Source organism: Dipodomys merriami, unplaced genomic scaffold, assembly GCF_024711535.1.
Source record: "Dipodomys merriami isolate MVZ:Mamm:240054 unplaced genomic scaffold, mDipMer1.0.p SCAF_249, whole genome shotgun sequence".
Taxonomy (NCBI): domain Eukaryota; kingdom Metazoa; phylum Chordata; class Mammalia; order Rodentia; family Heteromyidae; genus Dipodomys; species Dipodomys merriami.
The window spans coordinates 1,111,390-1,137,332 of NW_027203926.1; the positions used below are offsets into that span (position 1 = coordinate 1,111,390).

Sequence of the window (25,943 nt, forward strand, 5' to 3'; positions counted from 1 at the left end):
CCTGTAAAATTCCCCTCTCCGAGTGAGGACGCTTGCTCAAGAGCGGAGAAAAACCCTGGGCCCTTAGAGGAACAGAGCCTCTGTCACCCCCTTAAAAAGAGCAGCCAACAACTGAGGTCAATTTTCTAAATAAGAAAGGGGGAGATGTCGGGAGCCAACAGGGAGTCTCTCAACATGATAGGCTTGACTATCTCACTGGAACATCTTGAGGCTGTTAAGCAAACATCCTGCAGCTGCTACGGCCAATGAAAAAGCTTCCTTAACAGCCAATGAAAAAGCTTCCTTATTCTAAGCATATAAATACCCCTGTGCGAAAAATAAAAATTTGCAGCTTGATCAGAATCCTTGTCTTGCTGTCATTCTTCGTGTCTCTTGTCCCTTCATTCCTTCTCGCTTAGGTTCACTGCCCTCGTTGATGTCCTGCGGGTCGGGACAATACACATATTCAGTAATAGCAGCTTTCAAAAGCAACTAATGGGAAAAATGAAGAATTCAGAGATATGCCACAGACACAATGAAAATCTCTCTGGGTCTTCCCAGGATTCCTCTAGAAGCTGCCACCAGGAAATCAGGGACAAGCCTGTGAGTGGACCAACTGTGCCTATGGTGTGGATAATGGTGTATTCCTTTCTAAACTCATGGTGAAATGTGGCTGCCATTTTGGTGGTGCTGAGGGTAGACTTTCCAAAGGTGAGGAGAGGATAAGGATTCCGTGGGATTCATGCTTTTCTCTTGGGAGTCAGTTCTTCCCTCATTGGACTGGATTAGATGCTGTGGATTGGATTGTTATAAGCAAGATCACCCCAATTTACCTCTTTCTTGTGAGTCTGGTTCTCCCTGCATGTTTCTGCCATGAGTTGAAGCAACATGTGGCCCTCACCAGATGTGGATACCTTATCATCCACTTTTTAAGACTTCAGTGCCATCAAAACAAACTTTTCTTTAGAAACTGAGAGAGGGGGTGAGGAGGGAGGGAAGACAGGGAAAGATGAAGGGGGTAAAGGAGGGAAGGTTGGAGGGAAGGAGTAGACAAAGGAATATGGGTGGAGTTCAGTAGCACAGTACTTGCCTCTAAGCATTCAAGTGAAACAGCCATTCTGGCTGGGGTAGATGGAATCTCGGTGCCATTTTTATTTGCATTTCCATTATGACAAACAATATTTAACAAAAACTTTCCTTCATGAATTTCTCTTTTGTGTATGTTGGTTCTGGGGCTTGAACAATGAGCCTCATGTTCTTGCTTGGCTGGCCCTCTACCATGTAAGCTACAGTTCCAACTCTGGTTTTTCAATGGTTACAGATTAAGAGTCTCATGGAATTTCCTGCTAGAGATGACTTCAAACTGCAATCCTCAGATCTCAACCTCCTGAGTAGCTAAGATTACAGGTGCCTGGCTTCTGCATGAATTTCTTAGTTATTCTTGTTATAACTCTTTTCTTGTGTCTATGTGCCAGTACCAGGACTTGAACTCTGGGCCTTCATCTCTCGGCTTCCTTGCTTGCTCATAGCTAGAGCTCTACCATTTGAGCCATGCCTTCAATCCAGTATTTTTCTGGCTAATTGGAGATGAAGTCTCACAGACTTTTCAGCCAAGGTTGGCTTGGCATGCATTCCTCTAGGACTCAGCTTCTTGAGTAGTTAAGATTACAGGCATGAGCCATCAGCATCTGGCTTTCTTTTGAGACCATCTACAGATGATTTGTCCTTTTGATATGCAATATTTTGAGTTTATATATTCTGATTTTAATCACTTTCCCAATGACCAAACCCCAGCTATAAACAGGCATTGTCTGGATGGAGGTACCAGAGAAACACAGTTAAAAGCAAGCTTCAACGAAACAGAAGAACACAGCCTGTCCAGGTGCTAAGAAACAGCTTCATACCCAGAAAGGCCCGTAAATCACACAAAAGTAGAAACCCAAAGCAAGAGAGGATCTCACCAGGCAGGGCCCAGAACACACTGTGGAAAAGGAGACAACACACTTTGTAACAGGCCACATTTATTGGGGAAAAAGGAAATCCATAGCAGACGTATTAAATCCTGAGAGGGGCTGACGGCCATTTGCAGCAGAGAGGGACCAAGGTGAAGAAGGAGGCGGTGATGCTGGCAGGACCACGAACGGAACCACGTGCCATTAGCCGTCAAAGCCCGCCTCACACTGCCAGTGTGAGTCAGTCACCCAAGGCGGCCTGACACCGAAGGAGCCAGGGAGACCCCGAGCAAAGGCGGGCTGTCCGCAGAGGAGAGGAGAGCCCCCGCGCTCGGAGCCCAGTCGGCGTGGCCTGGCTTCACTGGGGAAACACGGTGACCACGTCATAGCCCTCAGGGGGAGTGACCCGCTCCCGGGCGTGCTTCTCACAGTAGATCTGATCCTCCACAAAGAAATGGCCCTTCTGCTTCAGGCTGGTGCCACAGTCGGTGCACACGTAACACTCAGGGTGGCGATGACGTTCTCGAAGCTTCACAAACGCCCCGCTACAGCAAGAAGAGGCCTGGGTCAGTGACGGGAGCACCAGGGCGGCACCTGGCTCTGCACTGGTCTCCTGGAGCTGGGAGCGGAGCTTCTCCACCAAGGCCCAGGAAAGCAAAGCCCAGGCCCGCGGGCAAGGGAAAGAAGCCCCGCCCTCGGAAGTGCCGGAGCCCCGCCCACTTCCGGCTTTGACAAGTTCACAAGGTAAAGGGTTTATTTAGCTCCTTCACATGCAAGCTGCCCACATCTTTCCCAGTCGGCCCACCTGCAGGGCTGCCAAGACCCCGAAGCAGATACTCACACAATGCCAGTGCCACATTTGTCACACATGGGCAGCTTCTGAGCATTTCCAATCGAGGCAGCCACTTTGGTGACCGGAGCCTTCACACTTCTAAATCCCGAGGGCTTGTTGGGGTCCCCTGAAACAAGAAAAACACCTACATTGGCCAGGAAGTACAGAAGTGCCTGAGTATCACTTATTCACTCAGACAGAGCCACACATACACATCTATGCCCAAGTAGGTCAGAGACACTGGAGTCCAACAGATGTGACCCTACTGTGTGCTAGTGTGCAAGTTACTTAACCTTTCTGATCTCCCAGCCTTTTCTATACACCATGAAATCATTTTTCCCTTCGTTGTTGCACAAAAAAGATTAAAGCATACATAAAAAGCCCCCCTACAGTACCTGACACACAGTCAACCCTCACGACAAAAATCATATTACATTTGAATTAGATATTTGCAAATATTGATGTGTACCTTACAGTGCTCTACACAAGGGGTCTGGAGGTTCAAGAGCATGAGCCTCCAAGCAACAGAGTTCAAACTCTAGTACCATCCCCACCAAAATATGTATGCATATATATATATATATATAGATTAACGTATAGATTAACAAATAAGTAAATACAAATAATATACAGATTAATAAGTAAATAAAAATAATATCTGAGCCAGGTGCCAGTGACTCATGTCTATAATCCTAGCACTCAGGAGGCTGAAGTTCAAATCCAGCCCCCAGCAGATAAATCTGAGTGACTATTTCCCATTAACAAAAATAAGCCAGAAGTGGAGATGTGATTCAAGTGATAGAGCACTAGCCTTAAGCTAAAAGGCCAAGAGATTTCTGATAGTCCCACAGATTTTTCTGCCCAGGCTGGCTTCTACCTCGATCTTCAGATCTTAGCCTCCTGAGTAGCTAGGATTACCCACATGAGCCACTGGAGCCTGCTGACTATGGTGTTTTTTAATGCCCTCTTAAATTTTGCACCTTGGGTAAGTGTCCTATTGCAATCTCAGTGCTACCTAGGAAGGGGGCTCAGAAGCGCCTGGAGGGCAGCAGCTTCAAACATCCTGTCTCAAGCATCCCTGGCTGATAGCACTTGGATGCCTACCCGACATGACAACAAAGAACAGCAGCAGCTCTGCACATCTGCACAGCATGGAAAGGCAAACTAACTTCTGAAGGGACCAGCTGAGCAAGCTCAGGGTTTCCTCCAGGAAAGAGTGCCTTTTTCAAGTAACTCCATCAGCAGAAAAATCACCAGGAAAAAAAAGTGGGGGTGCAATGGGGTAGAAGAGAAACCAAAGAAAGACATAAATCCACACTGGGTAGAAGAATCCACTTCTCTTCCTGTGATGATGAGACCTGGACTGGATAGAACAGCTCTGCATCAGCAGCAGAGCAGGCTGTAAGCTAAATGAGGCAGCCCGCACTGTGGGTTGTTCAGTCCCACATCGCCACCTGCTGGCACAAAGTTATTTTCTCTCACTTAGCCAGCCAACATGGGAAATTCTATTTCTAACTACCTTACTATTGGATTTGTTTTACTTTTTCTTTTTTTACACTATTGCACTCACTGAAATTCTTTTTTCACTGAAAATTTAACTCAAGTACATGTTAAAAGACATGGAAAAAAACTACTATTTTAGCAAAACTCTTCATTTTTATTTTAGGTATAAAGACATCTAGGGCCAGGCATACTCGTAAACACCTGTAGCTTCACCTACATAGGAGGCAGAAATAGAAGGATTGTGGTTCAAGGATGGCTGTGACAGAAAAATGAGATCTAACCTAAAAAGGGCTAGATGTGACTTATGTGTTAAGAGTGCTTATGCTTGCCTAATATGTATGAGGCTCTCAGTTCACACTGTAACACTATTTTTTTTAAGGCATCAGCCTCAGGTATAAAAGAAAATTATAATTCCTGATCACACAAGTACATATGGCTAAATGTTGTTCAATTAAATGTAAGTGGAGCCAGGCACTGGTGGCTCACGCCTGTAATCCTAGCTATTCGGGAGGATGTGAGGATCATGGTTCAAAGCCAGCCTGGTTAGGAAAGTCCATGAGACTCTGATCTCCAATTAACCACCAGAAAACCAGAAGTAGAGCTATGGCTCAAAGTGGTAGAGTGCTAGTCCTAAGCAGAAAAGCTCAGGGATAGTGCCCAGGCCCTTAGTTCAAGCCCCACAACCAACAAAAAAAGAAAAGAAAGTAAGTGGAGTATTGTGGGACTTCTGGACAGAGAAAGCTAGCTCAACTGAAAGGGCCTGCCCAGTTAGCCCTGTCCCCTTCCTTTGTCCCTGGTGCCTTGAGGTCCTAGTAGATAAGCAGCTGGGAGGCCAGAGAACCTTAATGAGGAGGAGAAAGGCGCTCTCTTCAATGTACCCACTGTCACTGTCTTTATTAAGTGCTCTACTGTTTCTGCTATCTGCTGGAATGTCACCAAAATAAAGACGGAGAAGCAGAACTGACCTGATGCCTGCAGAGGCACTGGAAGGAGCCTTGAGCAGCTCAGGCATCAGGGCTCCCCAGGTCACGTGAAGGCCAAGCCGAGGCCTTCAGGTGCACGCATCTGACAGCACACTGTGACGCGTTTCCTGCAGTATGTATGACCCCTGAGCCTACAGTAGTCCAGATACTAGCCTAAGCACAGAGTGCGGACAAGGGCCTGGGAAGGGGGGGAGTCTCAGCCTCTCAAGAGACCTTGGACCCAACAGTGGTTCCCAAAAGAAAGCAGGTAGCTGGCTTCACTGGGCAGCTGGTCCACTTTCATTCCACCTGCCACACATCACTGGTGGCCCCCACCCACTCCTGCCCATTTGCCAACACAGAAGCATAGTGTATGGGCTCAGACCAAACAAATGACCAAGACATCGACCGACAGAATCCCCAAGTCACGTTTACTCCAACCTCAGCTTCCTGATGCACATGTGGCAGGAAGCCTGCAGCCAGTACAGAGCTTTCTAAGTAAACATTAGGTCAGCCAAGAGGGGGCGCTCTCACACTCTTTTGGGGGGTGGTATTACTGGGATTGAACTCAGGACCTTAGGCATATAGACAAACACTCTACCTGTGAGCCATATCCCCAACCTCTCTTGCTTTCTCTTTTAAATGACCTTCCAGCTTTTTTTTTTGTCAGTTGTAGGGCCTGAACTCTGGGCCTGGGCGCTGTCCCTCAGCCCTTCAGCTCAAGGCTAGCGCTCTACCACTTGAGCCACAGCACCACTTTCAGCTTTCTCTGCTTATATGGTGCTGAGGAATAGAACCCAGGGTCTCATGTATGCAAGGGAAGCACTTGATCACTGAACCACCTTCCCAGCACCAACCTTCTAGCTTTTTTTTTTTTTTTTTTTTTGGGGGGGGGGGTCCGGTCGTGGGGCCTGAACTCTGGGCCTGGGCGCTGTCCCTCAGCTCTTCAGCTCAAGGCTAGTGCTCTACCACTTGAGCCACAGCGCCACTTCCGGCTTTTTTCTTTTTGCTTATGTGATGCTGAGGAATCGAACCCAGGGCCTCGAGCATGCAAGGCAAGTGCTCTACCACTGAGCCACCTTCCCAGCCCCCCTTCTAGCTTTTTAAAAGTCCATGCCAAGCCAGGCACTAGCAGCTCATACCTATAATTCTAGCTACTAAGGAGGCTGACATCTAAAGATGGTGGATCAAAGCCAGCCCAGGCAGGAGAGTCTGTGAGAGCGCACACACACACAGACACACACAGACACACACACAGACACACACACAGACACACACACAGACACACACACAGACACACACACAGACACACACACACAGACACACACAGACACACAGACACACAGACACACACAGACACACACAGACACACACACACACACACACACACACACACACACACACACACACACACACACACACACACACACACACACACACACACACACACACACACACACACACACACACACACACACACACACACACACACACACACACACACACCTTAAAGCCCCAGGGCCTACTAGCCCTAAATTCAAGCCCCAGGACAGGTACTCTCACCTCCCCTCCCTTCCCTCCCCCCTCCCATTTCCCCATCCCATCACCCCTGCCCCCCTGCATAAAAATCCATGCCAAGTGTGGTGGTGCATCCCTATAACCTCAGCCATGACAGGCTGAGACAGAAGGTGAATTATTTCAGATCAGCCTGGACAACTTAGCAAAACTATGTCTCAAGTGGAAAAGAAAACAACCACACATTCAGAACACAGCATGCTTCTTCCACCTACTCCAGGCTTCGGCACTGACTAACCTTCACTCCTGACCCTGACTCAGAACCTGTGGCTGCTGCAGATAGGGACGATTACCTTTTTCATCTGACTCCAAGATTTCCTGCAGAACCAGGAACGAAGTGGACTGCTTCGGGGGCTCATTCAACTCCTGCTTCTCCTGCAGCATCTTGTAAACCTCAGATTCCTTGTCGATGATTAGGCCCCCTGACGCCTGAGCGTGGTCCACACTGTGGAACGGTCAAGTTCATGAACACGTGTGAGACGTGAACAAGCATCACCAGGCCCGCCCCTCCGGCAAGCACAGCCACGATGACCAAAACTGTAGAAGACTCTTTCCAAATGGTTTCAGGAATTCAACTCTCCTGGCTCACAGGTGTGGTGGCAAGAATAGAATGCTCATGTGCTTTGCCATCCATAAACGTTCAGGCCCAGGGAACAGGCGAGCCAGGCCTGGCCTCCCACACCTTCCTCCTGCCACTCCATGTGCCCCAGAGCAGGTGAGGCAGGCTCTACTGTGTGGCCTGGGACTCAGTTTTGCAGAAGGTGAAGGCCTGCACTGCCTGGCCTTGGATGGAGATGCAAGGGGGCAGGCTCCCGTGCGTGGTTCCTGGGCTCCACCCTGAATCCAGCCCCTTCTTCTCACCCCCGGCTCCTGGATATCTAAGCTACAGCACTGCTGGCTAGCAGGACTGGACAGCTGTGTACACCCTATCTGTCGCCATTCATAACTGCAGGACAGTCCTTTTTTGTGCTGGGATTTGAACTCAAGGCCTGGGGTAGTGTCCCTTAGCTTTTTTGTTCAAGATTGGTGCACTACTACTTGAGTCACAGCTCCATTTCTGGCTTTTGGGTGGTTGATTCGAGATAAGAGTATCACAGATTTTTCCTGGCTAGCTTTGAGCTAGGATTTGAGCTAGCTTTCAGGCTAGCTTTGAGCTGGGATTTTCAGATCTCAGCTTCCTGAGTAGCTAGGATTGCAAACACAAGTCACAGGAGCCCAGCAGGAAGTCTTTTTGTGTGTGTGGGTGTGCCACACACAAGCTTGAACTCAAGGCTTGGATGCTAGTGCCTAGGATAGTGTTTGTGGGGTTTTTTTGCTTAAGGCTAGCACTCTACCACTTGAGCCACGGCTCCACTTCTGGCTTTTCTGGTAGTTCATTGGGAATAAGATTCTCACAGATTTACTGCTTGGGCTGACTTCAAACCATGACCATCCGATCTCAACCTCCTAAGCAGCTTAGATTGCTTTTTTTTTTTTTTGCCAGTCCTGGGGCTTGAACTCAGGGCTTGGGTGCTGCCCCTAAGTTCAAGCCCTAGTATCAGAAAAAAGCAAAAAAAAAAAAGGTCAGAAGCTGGTGGCCCATATCCGTAATCCTAGCTACTCCGGAGGCTGAGGATTACAGTTCAAAGCCAGCCTGGGCAGGAAAGTCCGTAAGACTCTTATTTCCTATTAACCATCAGAAAACCAGAAGTGGTGCTATGACTGAAAATGGTAGAGTGCTAACCTTAAGCAAAAGAACTTAAGCAAAAGGGACAGTGTTCAGGCCTTCAGTTCAAGCTCTAGGACTGGCAATAAATAAAATAAATAAATAAATGTAAGTGCCTGCATTGCATTTTGCAGGAAATTGATGTGGAGAGGCCCTCAGGCAATCCCAAGTGGTTAGTGCTTATTTATTTACTTTTTTTTATTCTTATGAAGGCAATGTATGGAGGGATTACAGTTACATAAGCCAGGTAGAGTGCATTTCCTTTGGGACAATGTCACCCCTTCCCTTGCTCTCTCCCAGTTTTTCCCTCATTAGTTGTATTTAAATCCTAGTGTGATCCACTGAGTATTTCAATATGCATTCTCAAAACTATTGATGCCCCCAAAGCAAGGAAAATGCTAATGTGCTTCATTTAAGATAGTGACACATCATAAGGAAAGTTGGGGGGCACTGTGGGCAAAAGAAAAACAAAACCGAGTCAAGTACCAGCAAAACAGCCCTGAGCTCTGCGTCCTGAGCATGCACAGTCTTTCCTTGACCAGGTCTCTGCAATACCAAAGGTACACCATATCTGTGTTTCTGGACGACGTTCTGCAAGTTACTTCTCTTTTCTTCCTCTCATTCCACCTCTCCCCCTTTCTTTTTTCCCTCTTTTCTCCCCATGTGGGAGGCATCCTGGAGGACTTCAGATGCCTAGTTCTCAGCTGAAAACGGACTTGTCCAACAGCAGTGAAGCCCCAGGTGTTTCTCCTGGACCACCACCATGTTCTGACAACAGAACTCTCTCACGGACAGTGACATAAGCTATGCTTTGCTGCAGCTGGGGAATATTTAAGCAGAAGCTCTCGTTGGCTGGTCAGGCCTGCCAGCTGCGGTGTGTCCTGGGGGAGGGAAGCTGCCACCCCGCCCATCCTGCGCCCATCCTGCCTGCCGCCTTGCCCCAGGCAGTCCTTCTCCCTCCACTTGCAGGGAAGTCTGGGAGCCTTTCATGCAGCCAGGCAAGGGGCCGCCCTGAGGACTTGTTTTAACAGAGTCTTCCTCAGGCTCATCTACTCAACCCTGTGGAGCTAGGAACTTGCCCTATATTAAGTACATTACAATATTTCTTATGAATCTCTTTTCTATTCCTCTAAGAACTATTTTAAAATCAAGATCAGACCATGGAATGTTGTTGGGAAGAATTTTTCTCTTCTTTGGTGTATGTAATGTCTGAAAGCCACCAGGGAATGCTAAAAATGAAAGAACCCAAGGCCAGCAAACAACTCGGAAAGCATTTCCAAAATTCAAATAAAAGAGAAACCAATATACCACTTATTCTTAAATAATATCTTTATACTGCTGGATGATTTATAAGCTATGCCCACTATCCTTACTTGAAACTCCAACGCCAGCCGAACTCAAAAATTATAGCCTAGTGATTCAGACTGTAAGTCTGAGTCCGATTTGAAGTCTGAGTCCCTAGGCTATATGATATTATTAACATGATAACAGTATCTTAAGAAAATAATCAGGACAAAATATGCCTAAGATACAGAACAACAACAACAACAACAATTCTCAAAGCAAGGAAAGAATTCTATAGTGAGCCAGGCATAAAGCCACAGGCCACACGCCGCTATAAAAAGCTGAGGCAGGAGGAAGAAGAGTTTAATGCCTGCCTCAGCTACCTAACTAGACTCTTAGGGAAAAGAAAAGAAAAGAAAAAATGCAAGAGAATGTAAGAAGTCCCCCCCCTCCCCACACACACACTCTGACCCATCTCCCAAAGGAGTCTTCGGAAGCCCTGCCTACAGACCTTATATGCCACTCCAATCTGCTCCAGCCAAAGAGCGGCTGAAGCCAAACGGCATCAGGTCAAGGAGGATCAAGAACAGCAGGCCGTGCCTCTGGACAGGGTCAGCAGAGCGACCTGAGATGGAAGCCAGCTTCCTCAGAAGAATGAAGTTACCAGAATGCGGATACAGAGGAATTCTGTAAAACTTGAGGCATCACTTTTGGCAGTAAGTTAAAGATCTGTGTCTATAAATCCTAACCAAAAGAAGGAAACCCTCAAGAACAACAGCAACAAGCTCATTTCAAATATTAAGACAAACAAGTTAAAAGGGTGAAAAGAAATACACCACATAGCCATGAATCAAAGGAAAGCTGTCCTGACTGTATTATTCTCTGGTTGAATTAACTGGCAAATTAATTCACCAGAAATGGAAAGAGACTTTATAAAAAGGGCCATGATTAAAAATCACAAGAAAGGATGCTGAAAATCATACACCAAGAAGCTGTCACGATCTTAATGGCTAACTAAAACAACAGGGCTTCATATGTATGAAGCAAAAACTGAGAAGTGGAGGAACAACAGACATGTCCAAGGTGACAGGCGAAGGATTCAACCTTTCTCTCAACCAGTAACAGGCCAATAGACTCAGCAAAGAAGTAGAACTCAGCAATACTGGCAGCTAACAGGGACTTTTACACGTGACCTTTTCCACTTGTTGACCCGTCAAAAGCAGAATAAATATGCTGACAATATCCATGAATGACACCAAGACTCTATCCTAGGCCACAGACTCCATCTCAACAAATGTTAGAGACCTGAAATTACACAATGCTTTCTCTGACCACAACAGAATCAAATTATAAATCAACAGCAGAAACAGGAAAACCTCAAAACTTCTACAAGGGAAACAGACTTCCAGATAATACACAGGTTGAAAAGAAAGTCTGAAGGAAATAAAAAACATTACCACACTGAATAAAAATATGAAACCTAAGAATCTGTGGTCCGTGGTTATAGTAAGGCAGAAAGGAAACTGATGGCATTAAATGCATCTACTAAAGGGAGAAGTCTCAAGTCAACAACCTCAAGAGCCAACCAAAGAAGCAAAATCAAACCAAAGGAAGCAGGTTAGAGAAGTAGTATGTCTTGCCAGTGTTATGGTTTAGACATGAACTCTCCTTTCCTGGGAAGGCTTGGTGGTCCCCGGCTGGTTGGCTATTAAGAAGTGATTAGACTGTAACCATGCCAACCTTATCAATGTGTGTGCTGATTGATGTGTTCATACCTCATAGGCTAGAAGATGGGGCAGGCTTTCCTAGCTGGAAGAAGTAGGTCACCAGGATTGTGTGTGTCCTTGAAGCTATAGCCTGAGGTTTATGTTGTCCCTGGCCCCTTTCTCTCTTGTTCTCTCTGGCCCCCAAGCACTATGAAAAGACATTTACTCCACCAGGTGTACTACCATCAGAAAGAAGAGTGTCACAACAAACCATGCAGACACCAAAAGGATAAGAAAACACCATAGTCCACCATAGTAAATGGCTATAAAAAAAACTTAACTGATCGGATCAATGGGAATAGATAAGATTCAACATCATTCCAAAATTCAAAAATTAGAAATAAAGAGCGCTTCCTAGCTTGACAAATTATAGTTAGCACCCCACTTAAGAATAAAAAGCTCAATGTTTTTCCCAAAGATGGAGAAGGAGTCAAGGATGCATGCTCTAGCCATGCTGATTTTTGACTCAGCTGCTAGGGCTCTAAGCTTTGGCCAATGCAACAAGGCAAGAAAAGGAAAAGGTCACACATGTCAGAAAGGAAGACAGAAAACTACGTAGAACCACTGTCAACACAGAAAATCACAAGGAATTGCTATTAGAATATATAAAATCTGCAAGAAGGACTAAAAGTAAAGGTATTTTTATGCTAGCAAGAGACCATTAATAATTTGCTTTGAAAGTAGTAGTCTTACCTCTTATTTAGGAGTAAATATTCACTTGACACAGCAAGAGGCTGAGATCTGAGATCATGGTTTGAAGCTAGCCTGTGCAAGAATCTCTAAGACTCATTTCCAATAAACCACCAAAAAGCTGGAAGTGGAGCTGTGGCTCAAGTGGTAGAGTGCTAGCCTTGAGAACAAAAACTCAGGGGGGATAGCACCCAAGCCCTGAATTGAAGCCCCAAGAAAAGGAAAATTTGCACAGAAACTTTACCTTATAATGTGTCTATTTCAGTTTTAATCATAATAGTCACACTCCAGGGACCCATTAAGCACATGTAAGACTTTGGTGTCATAGGATATTTAGTCACATAAGGTAACAAGTTAGGATGAAATAAACAGGCAGAAAAACCAACATAGAAACAGAGGACTTGAAAAAGACCAACTACACCTAATAGACAATTACAAAACCCTCTCCACCAGAGTGCTGTGTCCCCTTGTTTTCTGTATGAGCCACATCTGTGGTAGCACTTCCTCTTTCACTGCTCAGTTCTGCTGTGTCTCCTCTAACTTTTCTTTCGTTGTTGTTGGTAGTGGTGGGGGTGGTTGTAGTGGTTGAGGGGTTTGAACTCTGGGCCTGGGCGCTGTCCCTCAGCTCTTTAGCTCAAGGCAAGCACTCTACCACTTAAGCCACAGCAACACTTCCAGTTTTCTGGTGTTTTCCTTCCAGAAAGTCTCATGGACTTTCCTGCCCTGGCTTGGCTTTGAACCGTGATCCTCAGATCTCAGCCTCCTGAGTAGCTAGGATTAAAAAGACGTGAGTCATGGGCACCTGGCTTAACTTTTATTTTTTTAATTTTATTTTTTTGTTTATATGGTACCAAGGAATTGAACCCAGGGCTTCACACATGCTACATAAGCACTCTATCACTGAGCCACATTCCCCGTCCAACTTTTCTTAATCTACTAAGCATTTGTCCATTCTGTTGATCTTTTCAAAAAGTGGATTCTTAGTTTCATGGATATTTTCTATCTAATTTTGGGTTTATTTGTTCTAGTTCTTGCAGCTGTAAATTTAGTTGGGTTTGAGAATTTTTCTTTGAATGGGTATTTACCACAGCAAACTTTCCTCCTAGCACTGTTTTGGGTTTTTTTTGTTTTTTTTTTTTTTCCCATCCTGTTAAGATTTTTGGAGCAGGGGTATTTTGTTTTTGAGACAGGGTCTTACTAACTTAAACTTACAATCCTCTTACTTTATCCTCTCCTGTGCTGGGATTACAGGTGTGTACTACCAGGCACAGCCCTACTGAGTTTTGATGCATTGTTTTCATTTGTGCTCACATACTTTCTAATTTCCCTTGTGATTTTTATCCTATAAGTTGTTCAGCTGTGCTGTTCAATTTCCAAATATATGTGATTTGTCTAGTTTTCTTTTTTGCTACTGATTTCTGCTTTTATTCTACTGTGACTGGAATGTATAGTATCATTTTGGTCTTTTTTAAGTTTCTTAAGGTTTATTTTATGTGGTCAAACTTGTGGTCTATGTTTGTAGAATAATCCATGTACAATTGAGACAAACTGTAAATATTATACATTTTACAATTACATAGTATCTACATTTTCACTGCTAATAGAGACATTTAATTTTTTTTTGAATGTAGATATTTTTTGTATTAAAATAATATACTAAATTTAAAATAATGCACCAAAATTTTGTTCTCACATAATAAAACATTCATAATCACAATAATATATTTTAATGTATATAAAAATACTAGAGGATTTAGAATAATAAGACTAGTATGCTGAAAGAGTAACAAAAGAAGGATGTTAGTAGTACCAATCAAAAGGTAAGTAGATTGGTATTGTTAAAAATATATACAAATGGCTTTAAATCAATCACTTATCACTCATGACATTTCATAACTATCCCCTGAAGAAAAGAAAAACATAAATTACCAAAGTAATACTAAATTAAAATAACTGAGTACATTCCAAGTTTTAATCTGAAGTTTTATTGAATATCAGATTGAGACATTTAATTTTTTAATGTTTATCTTATATTCTACATGTTTATTTTGATGGATTCTTATTGGATTCATTTATTAGTTCTAGGGTGGTGTTTGGGGTTTTTTTTGCTAACTTCTTTATAATTTTCTATGTTGATGATTTATGAAAAATAAACTATTTTATGAACTGAATGCCTTGTTTTCTTATTACATTGATTAAAACTTTAAAAGCACTAGACTGAACCAGAGTGGTAAGAACACATTCTCTGCTAGCTCTCCTGGTTTGAGGGAGCCTGAAGTAGGATCACAAAGAGATACATCATACAACAGTGTTTAAAATAGCCAAGAGATCAGACCACTCAACACACTTCATCAACAGATATATTGATTCTCTTTTTAGTATTACAAAGAACAGACTATTACTGAGCCTTGAAAAAAGTAGCAAATCTTATCAGAAGCTACATAATATTGTAGTTGAAACTTGCAGGTATTACATTAAGTAAAGCCATAAGCCAGTCACAGAAAGAGAAATAGCGCATAATTCTACTTGATTGAAGTATCTAAAGTAATCAGACTCTTAGAAACAGAAAGTGGAATGGTGGTCTCCAAGTGCCTGGGGGAGGGATGGGCGAGGGAGGGAGTTGTTGTTCATTAGAATTTCAGTTATGCAAGAAGAATACATTCTAGGGATCTATTGCACAACAATGCACACGTAATTTACTACTACTGTACAGTGCTCTGAAGAAATGGTTAAGCTAGGAAGTTTTTATCATGTGATTTTTAACCACAATTTTAAAAAAAAACAACCTTAGAACAGAAAACAAAAAAGGAACAAAGTCTAGATAGATTCCAAAGCCTGTCTCCAAAACACTGCATTGAACATAAAAAATGATAATCCTAGAACATAATGGGTTTTATAATTCCCTGAATGTAACATTCCTGAACTAAGAAGACTGTAACAAAGAGATTAGTAGGCTGTAGGCTGCTGCAGGGGAAAGGGAGGGGGGAGGGAAGTGGGCGTGGCAACTTGAGAAACTAGTGACCTGCAAGTTGCACCTTTCCATTGAGTCCTGTCAACATCCTGTTTTTGTTTTTGATCAGTCCTCGGGCTTGAACTCAGAGCCTGGGCACTATCCCTGAGCTTCTTTTGCTCAAGGCTAGCATTCTCCCACTTGAGCCACAGCACCACTGTGGCTTTTTCTGTTCATGTGGTACTGAGGAATCAAACCCAGGACTTCATGCATGGTAGGCCAGCACTCTACCACTAAGCCACATTCCCAGCCCCCTAAGACTCTTATCTTCAAATAACTACCCAGAGTTCAAGTGGGGACCTGCACAAAGAATAAAGTAAGTAAATAGAATAAAATATTTGCCCCCAAATAGAAAAGTGTTTACTGAAAATGGTGTAGAGATCTCTCTCCCCCTCCCACCCCCCCATAGGATAAAGAAAAGGTTTTCTTTCAGGATAAAGAATCCCTTCAGGGTATGTCCAGGAAAAGCTTTCAGTGTCTCATTCCAAGAAATGAGAATCTGGGTTTAGACATACCCCAGGTTGGAGAGGGGAAGGGGAAGGTGAAGAGGGAACGGCAGGGGGAAAAGGGAGGAAAGGGAAGAAAGGGAAGTAGAGGAAGGGGAAGGACAAAGGGAAAGGAAAAGAAACAAGGGAAAACGGAAGGGAAGAAGGAGAAAGGAAGAGAAGGGAAGGGGAAGGGAGTGATTCTGGGAAACTAGGCATTCAGCTCTACAAGGGCTGTCTGGCCTGTGTTTTTTGTGTTTTAAGTCTTCACTGGCCCAAATGATGGTCCCTGTGATTAAGAAAGCAGAGAAGGAATTCTTAGCCCCATGAGCCCTAGCAAAGGAGGAAGGAGCATCCAGACTCAGGAGACAGTTCTCTGCACTGGGGCCAGGTTAGCTAGCGAGATAAGAGCCACCATCATGCCCAAAGTCCTCTGCTCTAGTTCCCATGTAGTCGGGGTTAATGCAATCCCTCTGGTACCATTTGAACAGTGCCCGACTTGCTTTTTTAAAAAATACACACTACATTGCATTCTCTCAACAACCTGGTACTGAGGTTGGTAGTTTGAGTCCACCTTAAAGACTGGGAGACAGGGTTTCAGAGCAGTTACAGATACTCAGCTGGTGAAAGGCAAAGCTGGCATTCAATGCTCTGGCCCATCTACCTACCTAGCAGGAAGTCTCAAACAATATCATCTAAATAAGACAATCCAGGCTCTGAGTTCTCCGATGTTGATGAGAACATCTAAACTCAGTTGGAAGAGGTCACAGATGTCCTTCGCCCTTAAGGTACACCAGAGAAAGGATTGCTTCCCTGAGCTCCCCTAGAGGGAAGAGGCTGCTGGGGACTATCTGCCGCCTTCAGCCCACGAGGAAGGAGAAGCAACAATGGAGGCACTCTCCCTGCCTTCCCAGATGGCAGTGCTATTGGCATTCTCGCTTGATTAGAAGGCAACTGTGTGAAGATCTCACACACAACACACAACACACACACCAGACACACACACCAGACACACACCAGACACACACACACACACACACACACACACACGGATGCTTTACAAAGAAACTCAGGGTGAGCCCCCAGGGAATGGTGATGAAGTCAGATGCAAAGTATGTAATGAGCCAATTCTGGAGCCTCCATGGATTTCACAGACTAAACAGTGTGTGTGATTGGGGGGAGGGGGAGGCGGAGGGGACACTGGTATGAGCCAGTGCTAGGGACTCATGCTGAGCCAGTGGCATTACCCTGGGAGCTGCTGGGATGGGAAGAGACTCTCTTTGCAGAGATCATACCAGACAGGCATGAAGCAGCAAGCAGAGACCCCTATGCTAACAGCACAGCCAAGCTCCACGGCTTTGGGCAGAGGTATTCTCATGGTTCTGGATTCCTCCTCACATAGCTTAGGATGGCACTGATCACGGGTCCTCCTCATTGGGGAAAAGCTGCACGGAGCCTTGATAAAGACTCAGAGGCCGCTGAACCCAGACTGCGATGGGAGGGGAAAGTTTCAGACAGGAAGGGAAAGAACAAGCAGGGAGCATGAGAGAAGTAAGAAGACCTTAATGAAGGAAAAATTGCCAAGGCCACACTAAAAATACTTTCCAGGCCAGTGCATCGTGGTTCTTCCAATGAAAATGTGTCGTTTCCTGGGTTATAAAATGGAGATCATGCAGCATTCCACTTGGGGCCAGTGAAGGAAGGCTACCCTCTCCACCTCTTCCAGCACCAAAGCAGCGAAAACACGGCCGCCCCTCTGCCCTCTCGCCCCCTTGCTCCCTAGCCCCCCTTGGCACCTCTGCCTGTCTGCACTGAGCTGCTCAGAAGCCTTCCTTCAGGATGTGTCCATGACAACCTGTGTGGGGAGGGGCGGCATGGCTCTCGGGCATCCCCCGTATCCCCACAATCTCCTTGAAGGGTATCAACAACTCAAGCCGGCACGGCCTTTTAGGAACCAGAATTTGGGGGACCGAAGCAGGAATGCCCACTTCGCCTTAGTTACTATGATAAATGCCTTCAAGATTAAAAATAATAATAATAATGGTACTGGAGGTTTGAACTCAGAGCTTTGTACATGCTAAGCGAGCGCTCTATCTCTTTAGTCACCCCTCCAGCCCTTTTTGCCCTGGTTATTTTGGGGCCTGGGCTAAGCCCATATCATGATCCTTCTCTCTCTATATATACTTCCTGTCATAATGGGTGTGACAAGTACACACCACTACACATCCAGCTATTGAGATGAGGTCTTGCAAATTCTTTGCCAATGGAAGCCTCAGACCTTGATCCTCCCAATCTCTGCCTCCTCCTAAGAGGCTAAGTATGAGCCACCAGCAACAACGACCACTTTCATTGTCTTCTAAAGCCAAACAGCCAAAGTCTGTCCTCTGAGACACCTAAGGAACTGAAAAGAAAATCTCCGTGTCCTCTCCGTGTCAGGCACAAAGACCTGCATACAGTAAGGACTTGAAAATATCAGTCTCTCTTCTGGGGTGGGGGTGAGATGGGGGGGGTAAAGATTTTATTTATATATATGTATGTATGTATGTATACACCGTGAGGCCACTAGGCCCATGACTGTGGTTCTTACAAAACCCTTAATAAACAGCTAAGGACCCTTAACCTCTCCTCATCTGCATCTGAAGCACTTAGGGGTATACAATTTAAACACCCTAAAGTTGGGCGAGTGACTAATAAAGTTGAATTTGGGAGAACTGAAGGGCACAGAGGGCTTCAGAGTTAAAACAACAATCTGAGGATTCCAGGTGGGAAAGATCCTTAGAGCAGAGAAGTTGGGACTATTACCATGTTTTCCAACAAAGCTTGAACACTGAAAAGTCAGCTTCCATATTTTAAAAAGGCTTTTTCAACTTCTATTTTAATGAAAGCAATCAGCAGGAATAGGAATCCTTGAGCTGCACTTGGTTTCTGGCTTTGAATCAGAGGAGCAGCACCATGTCTGCATGGGGCATGCGTGGTCCAATGGCCACAGACCACAGTGCCGTCTTCTCTGCCCTGGGATGCTTATCCTGATGTGGCTTTTGGGTATGTGTGTGGCAAACTCATACTCTAGTCTGTCCACTTACTCTCATCCTCATACCCAGGTCCTCTGCCACAGGCTGCTGGAGTTCTGGATTCATCCTTGAAGTGTTTGGGAGGGAGCTAGTGGCCCATGCCTATAAACCAAGCTATTCAGGAAGCTGAAATCTCAGAAGGATCATGGTTCAAAGCCAGCCCAGGCTGAATAGTACATGAGAAGGAAGAAAGATACATAATAGGCCACTCTGATGAGAAGACCTAAGGGACCTGATACAGACTCAAAAGCATTGCAAGCCAATAAACAGTCTGTGACAGAAGAGGACAGGCCTTCCCAGTCCCCCGCAAGACTTTTCTGCCTTTTCCACCCACAGCCCCATCTCTCCCTTGCTAAGACTGCCTCTGCCACAGACCAGAACCCACTCCTTCGGACAAGCATTTATAGCCTCATAGACTTTTCTTTCTTCAATTTCTTTTTTCACTCTGGAGCAAAAGTAAGCAGATTCAGCCCAAGAGGGCACCATGGCATCCTTCGCCCTCCCTGCTCAGATCAGATGCAGAACAATACGAGGATGCTAGCTTCTCACCAGCACTCCCAAGCAGGAATACTGAGGGAGAGGCGGGGCTGAGAAGGAAGGTCTGTGATTAGCAGATGCTGAAGACGGGGAGAGCACTCAGGACAAGATTAATCACTGTTCTCAAGAGTGCAAACACAGTGCAGGGCCATTTCCATGTCACTTCTTATTCCTACAACCACTCTACCAAGCAGAAAGAGTTGGATGCTGGTGGCTCACAACTGTAATCCTAGCTACTCAAGAGACTGAGATCTGAGGATCACAGCTGGAACCCAACCCAGGCAGGAAAGTCCATGAACATGGACTTATCTCCAATTAACCACCAAAAAGCCAGAAATGGAGCTGTGGGTCAGGTGATAGAGCACCGGCCTTGAGCAGACAAAGCTATGGGACAGTGCCCAGGGCCTGTCCAGCACTGGCACGTGCACACACACACAGGTAAGAAAAATGCATACAAAAGTTTTCTCCCTTGAGTAATGGTTCAGCCTTCTCTCATTTGCCAAGAGGAAATGGTCCTGGTATAAAAAAAGCCTCTTCAAGAAAGGATCTGGAGAAAATTCCTGAGCCTACTTACGGTCTGCCATTGGCCTCTCCTCCACTGGCTGCAGTCTTTGACTCCACAGCATTGTTGAAGTTGGAGATGTTTTCAGAGGAGTACAAGCCGGATGGGTTGTTGTACTGGTTGGTGATGACCCTGGGGGCAGTGCCAGAGGCAGGTGAGGCAGTAAAGGGCATGGCACTTCTGTTGTGGGCACTTCCTATGTGTAGGACCTCCTGTGGGCAGAGCAGAGGCGAAATCAAGGGCCAAGTTCTCCATCCATCTCTTGATGGGCAGTGCCAGCAGAGTCAGGGAAGAATTTCCAGCCAAGCCACAATGGCTTCGGTGCCATGTCACATTGTAGCTGAGAGACTCTCTCAGATCTACTGAGACTTGTGGGCAACGACCAGGAAAGGGTCCTCGGATGGGAAACGGGGTTAAGTTCCTACCCTCTGAATCAGCTCTGCTTCTGATTCTGCCCCAAAGCCCAGCAAAAGCTGATCCTGGGGTAACTGGAGCAGGACACCCCCTGGATGCCTTGGGCTGGCAGGAGCTAAGGCAGAGATGAAGCACCCTTAGGGTACATTCCAGAGGGATGAAGGAATCAAGAGGAAAGGAAAATGCAGAGCAGCGCAGGAGATGACAAGGTGGAGATAAATTCCCCAGAACAGAGTAGGTCTGATCAACAAGATGACAGGGTTGTGGTGCAAGCTGGTGGGTGCGGGGCTGGTCTCATTCCCTCAGTGGGGGCAACAAGGAGTGGGCGGATTGCTCCTGGTAGGGAACACACAGGCTACTCAGATGAAAGGTTAAAGACGCCTGGTCAGGGGCAGAAGAACTTTGAGTTCTTTGTGTTCTCATTGTCCTCTCTCTGTGATCTGAGAACACCCCCTCTGCCCCTCCCCTGCTGGAAGTCTGGCAACTAATTACTACAACAGCAACTTCTAGACGCTTCTGTGCAAGTGCTCAAATACACTTTGTAAACAAACATTCCTTAAAAAAAAAAATCTCGAATGCTTTCCAGTGACACAGTAAGCAAGGCCCTTTCTGCTCTGTTTGTCTGGATCTATCCATGGCTTGCAGGCAATGCATGTACTATGCTGTCCTTTAAACGCAATTTCCATGTGTTTGCTGACTTCCTGAGAAAATTCACCTGAACTCTGGTCTCTCCTTTAAACACCCAAGTCCGAAACGAGCTCTTGTCTCTATTGCTCTTTCTTTTCTTTCTTCCTTGTTAAATCTTCAATGCTTTCTTGAAAACCTAACACTTTAATTCACTGCATACCTAATTTAAAATAAAAGACAACAGCCATCTACCAGTGGCTCATGCCTGTAATCTTAACTACTCAGGAGGCTGAAATCTGAGGATGGCCATTCAAAGTCATTATTGGCAGTCCAATCTATGAAACTCCTATCTAATTAACCACCAACAGATGGGAAGAGGAGCTATGGCTCAAGTGGCAGAGTGCTAGTCTTGAACAAAAAGGCCTAAGGGACAGTGCCCAGTTCCTGAGTTCAAGCCCCAGGATCAACACAAAAATTAGTTAATAGACAACATAAAAATGTTTGTGACTGGGCACATGGTTCAAGTGGTAGAGTACCTGCCTAGCAAGCACAAGACCTTGAGTTCAAACCCTAGTACCACCCCCCCATAGAGGTTTTTCTGATTGAGTTTCTTATTTATCACTATTCTATTAGGCTTCCTCTTCAACAAGTCAGAATCAGTGGAATAATGTTCAACTGACTCTGTCCATATTATATAAAAAGCTAAGTTTACACAGGTAACCACAAAAGAAGATGCATAGCTACTTAAGAATAAATATTTCAGCTGGGCACCAGTGGTTCATGCCTGCAATGCTAGCTACTCAATGGGTTGAGATCTGAGGATCCCAGTTCAAAACCAGCCTGTAAAGGAAAGTCCATGAGATTCTTATTTCCAATTACCCACTGCAAATGGAGCTATGGTACCAGTGGTAGAGCACTAGCCTTGAACACAAAAGCTCAAGGACAGCATCTAGGCTCTAAATTCGAGGCCCAGGGCAGGTACAAAACAACAACAACAACAAAAGAATATTTCAGCAGTAATGAAGAAACAGGAATAGTTGAGCAATTTGACACAAGGGCTCAAAGGAGTAATTGAAACTTGATTGTGACGAAGGTGGCAAAGTCACAAGGGAAGGCCTAAGATTCTTGCCACATTCACTACAGCCCTCTGGACAGAGTGTGACTGAGTCCACTATGGCCATTTGTCTTTCTCTCTATCTCTCCATGGCCAGTGCTAGAAGCGGCCAGTGCTAGCAGGCTGAGCACCAGAGAAGAGACTTATTCTTCCATCTTGGCTCAGCTTTGCCTTTCCACTTCAAGTCTGGCTATGGGCCAGTTAGACCTCTCTGAGCCCATTGCTCATCCTTAAAATGACAAAAACAACAATAAAGCTTCTTTACTAGCCCTCACAGTGTCATGTTAGCACACCCAACACAGTGACTGGCAACTGACTGACAGCCAGTCAGGTTCTGCTCTGTTCTCCAGTCTCCTCTCTGGAGAAATATATGTCCAATTAGAGGAAAAGCCCTTGGACAACTGAGGTTTAGAAATCTTGATTTTCACTTTGTAAACAATCTTTCAAGAATGTATCTGGTTTGGACATAAAAGGAATATCTCTACCCCCAAGTGAATAGTGATCTTTCCAGAAGGCAGGCAGATTTAGGGCTTGCCGTTTTGGAAGGGATGATGTAATTGTTTGGGCTTTGTATTTATCAGTCTCCAAGGAAACTCAATAATGAGGAAATACAAACTAGGTGTGTAACTATGCTGACCTCAGATAAGCTGGGGTGTTGCTTGGCTTTATGAGAACCAGTAGCTCTTTTTGTTACAGATGAACTCTGCCCTCACTCAGGTGTCCTTTAGTTTAAGACTCAAAATGCAAGATTATGGAAAAGCGAGAGGTGGGAGTCTTTTTGTACTAATAAGCTACTGGAATCAAGATACAAATACACCCCAGTTAATCCAAAGAGAACTACCTTAAAAATATGTTCACATGTTTCAAGATGAAAATTCAACAATGACGCAAATAAAAAGTACAACTGAAATGTGAATGACTGCCTTATTTAGGTGAAAATTAGGATTTCAGACAGACCAATTTAAAACAAAATCACCCCATGTGACATAAAATATATGAAAACATAACACTGAAATTTAATATTTATAGCATATTTAATGAAGTAGCAGAAGACTCCCAGGGAAACTGACTGTAACTCTGGTATGTCTTAAATCACTTTGCACAAAGGCCAAATTACAGCCTGTTGTTTGGTGAACTAGCCTTACTGAGCTGATATAGACTATTCAGTTCATGACAGTGTGGAAATGGCAGATGCAAAATGATCCTTTAAACAACTTGAGAATCCTGTTTAAGCATGTTTTTGTTTTTGGTGCTGGTCCTAGGGCTAGAACGTAGGGCCTGGGCAATGTCTCTGAGCTTTATTGCTCAAAACTAGAATTCTACCATTTGAGCCATAGCTCTACTTCCAGCTTTTTTGGTGCTGAACTTTCTTGCCTGGGCTGACTTCAAACCATGATCCTCAGATCTTAGCCTCCTTAGTAACTAGGATTACAGGCATAAGCCACCAGTACCTGGCTTCAAGTGTGATGTTTCACTATAGTGGTGAGAAAAAGTAATTTTGTGACTACATTTCTGAAATTTTAATGGGGCCATTTAAGAAAATGTGTCTTCAATCAATTTATACACTAATAGTACCATGTGAATTCAATGTCATACAATTTCTGTCATAGGTATAAAAGAAAGCTGGGTTATATTACTCTTTAGTAATAATTCACTATAAAAACTAAACAGTATGACAAACAGAAAAAAATCTTTTTTGGGGGCCAGTCCCAGGACTTGAACTCAGGACCAGGGTGCTGTCCCTGTGCCAGTCCTAGGACTTGCACTCAAGGCTAATGCCCTACGCACTTGAGTCACATCTCCACTTCAACTTTTTGGTGGGCAACTGGAGATAAGACTCATGGACTTTCCTGCCTTTGGTCTGACTTTGAACTGTGATCTTCAGATCTCAGCTTCCTGAGTAGCTAGGGTTATAAGTGTGAGCCACCATCATCTGGCTCACATCTTCAGGGGTGAAATACATAACAATCACAACCCAAACTAAAATTTTAAAAAGCCATTCTCATCAATAATAATTATTAAAAATACTTTGGTAGATAAATTACAAGCAGCACACTAGGTGTGCTGAGAATACAAAGGTATTCTCAACATTCTTCTAGTTGTTCCCTTACTTCAAAAAAGAATTTTCACACATTGTAGACAATTTAGAAGGTACATCTAAGGGAGAAATAAAATCATCTAGAAAACTGACTACTGAGAGATTTAGGACACTCTACACTTCCTAGAAATTTGAATGCACGCACATGTGTGTGTATGTGTGTGTGTGCGCGCGGGCGCGCGCGCACACATGCGCGTGCGTGCACACATGCTGGTACTGGGGCTTGAACTCAGGGCCTGGGCATTGTCTCTTAGCTTTTCACTCAAGGCTGCCACTCTACCACTTGGGCCACAGCTCTACTTCCACCTTTTTGGTGGCTAACTGGAGATAAGAATCTCTTGGATTTGTCTGCCTGACCTGGCTTCCAACCTTGATCCTCAGATCAGCTGGTGTGAGCCACCAGCGCCTGATTGCTCCCATGTTCCCAGAAATTCTATGTGGTATCAGCTCCTTACTGCATCCTCCAGTGTTAGCTGCCATTTTACTCTTAGTGACTTTAATGTCTCACTAGAATTTTCACTGTTACAAAAATGGAGATTTCCATCCCAGAACTCTTAAGAATCCACACAGGAAAGCAGCAGGGTTTACTCTTAACTCTCCCTTTGGTTCTTTTCAATGCCTCTGAACTTATTTTATCACAGAGAAGATTCATCTGGATCTGAAATCATAGGCGCTGACTTAGCTCGCTGATTTCACTCTGGTCCTGCTAACCCTACTTCCACATGCTTCCCTTATCACCTCCTACTCGCTGCTTCCAGCCCAGGCTGTGGTCCCTGCCCTGGGGTTTTCCAGTCCTTTCCTCTGGCAGTTCCCTTACGGGAAAACCTGAACAAAAGCCAGATCCCACACAGTCTGTGGAGGGCTCTCCCTCCCATCTCACCCACCCCTGGGCTCCCGGGCAGGAAAAATGGGAATACACTGAACAGGGCCAGACGTGGGAAGCGGATGGTGTCATCAAGAGTGGCAATGATCAGCAAGTACTTACTTGGGGTTCAGAGGCTAAATTCATCTTGTATGGGTGGCGTTTCCCTTCCTCAGTCACTAGAGGAGACCAAATTTTTTGTTCAGATCTGCAATAGATAAACAAAATTGTTATTTATTGCTTTCTTTCTCTCCTTTCTTTTATTCATTCATTCATTCTTCTTTACAGTGCTGAGGATCGAACCCAGGGCCTTGCATCTGTCAGGCTCTACCACTGAACTATATCCCCATCCTAAAGCTGTTGTTGCATTTGTGCTAAAATAATACAACTGGCCCTCTCCATCCATGTGTCCTATACTATCAACCAACCACAGGCAGACAGTATTTTTTTAAAAACTGTATTTGTACTGACTATCTGGACTTTCTCATTATCAACTAGATAACACAGCATAACAACTCTTCACAGAGGATTTACATTTCTGAGGTATTATGGGTAATTGAGAAGATTTAAACCATACAGGAAGAAGTGCCTAGAATGTACACCATTACACCTCTTCATAGGAGGGACCTGAGCACACATTTTAACATCCACAGGGATGCTAAGGGACAACTGGATATGTTACAAGTCATTCGAAAAACGTCCCTCTGCCTGGACTTCTAAACCTTCTCCGCTTGTGCTCCATCCTCATCATGACCCTTACCACCCCTTTGCCAGTCTGATGGCATCCATCCCCAAGGGCTCAGCAAGCTGCCCACCCCCTCCTTCCTCGCAGCGTCCCTCTCTACAGTCTGGCCAGCTGACACCAGCCACCATGCTCCTCCGTCTTCCCGCTTGTGCGGCAGCCCGCCCCACCTC

The 25,943-nt window shown here is 45.0% G+C and overlaps 1 protein-coding gene across 1 annotated transcript in view; it reads right to left on the reverse strand.

Moving 5' to 3' along the window:
- Positions 1–1,980: 1,980 nt before the first annotated feature.
- LOC138836114 (PDZ and LIM domain protein 1) overlaps positions 1,981–25,943 on the reverse strand; it is a 40,673-nt gene continuing 16,710 nt past the window's right edge. Inside the window, exons 3-7 of the mRNA XM_070034604.1 lie at positions 25,152–25,236; positions 19,926–20,125; positions 7,097–7,248; positions 2,773–2,890; positions 1,981–2,476 (exon numbers count right to left, since the gene is read on the reverse strand). Coding sequence (XP_069890705.1) covers positions 2,290–2,476; positions 2,773–2,890; positions 7,097–7,248; positions 19,926–20,125; positions 25,152–25,236 — 742 coding nt within the window. The 3' untranslated portion in view covers positions 1,981–2,289. The remainder of the gene's footprint in view (positions 2,477–2,772; positions 2,891–7,096; positions 7,249–19,925; positions 20,126–25,151; positions 25,237–25,943) is intronic.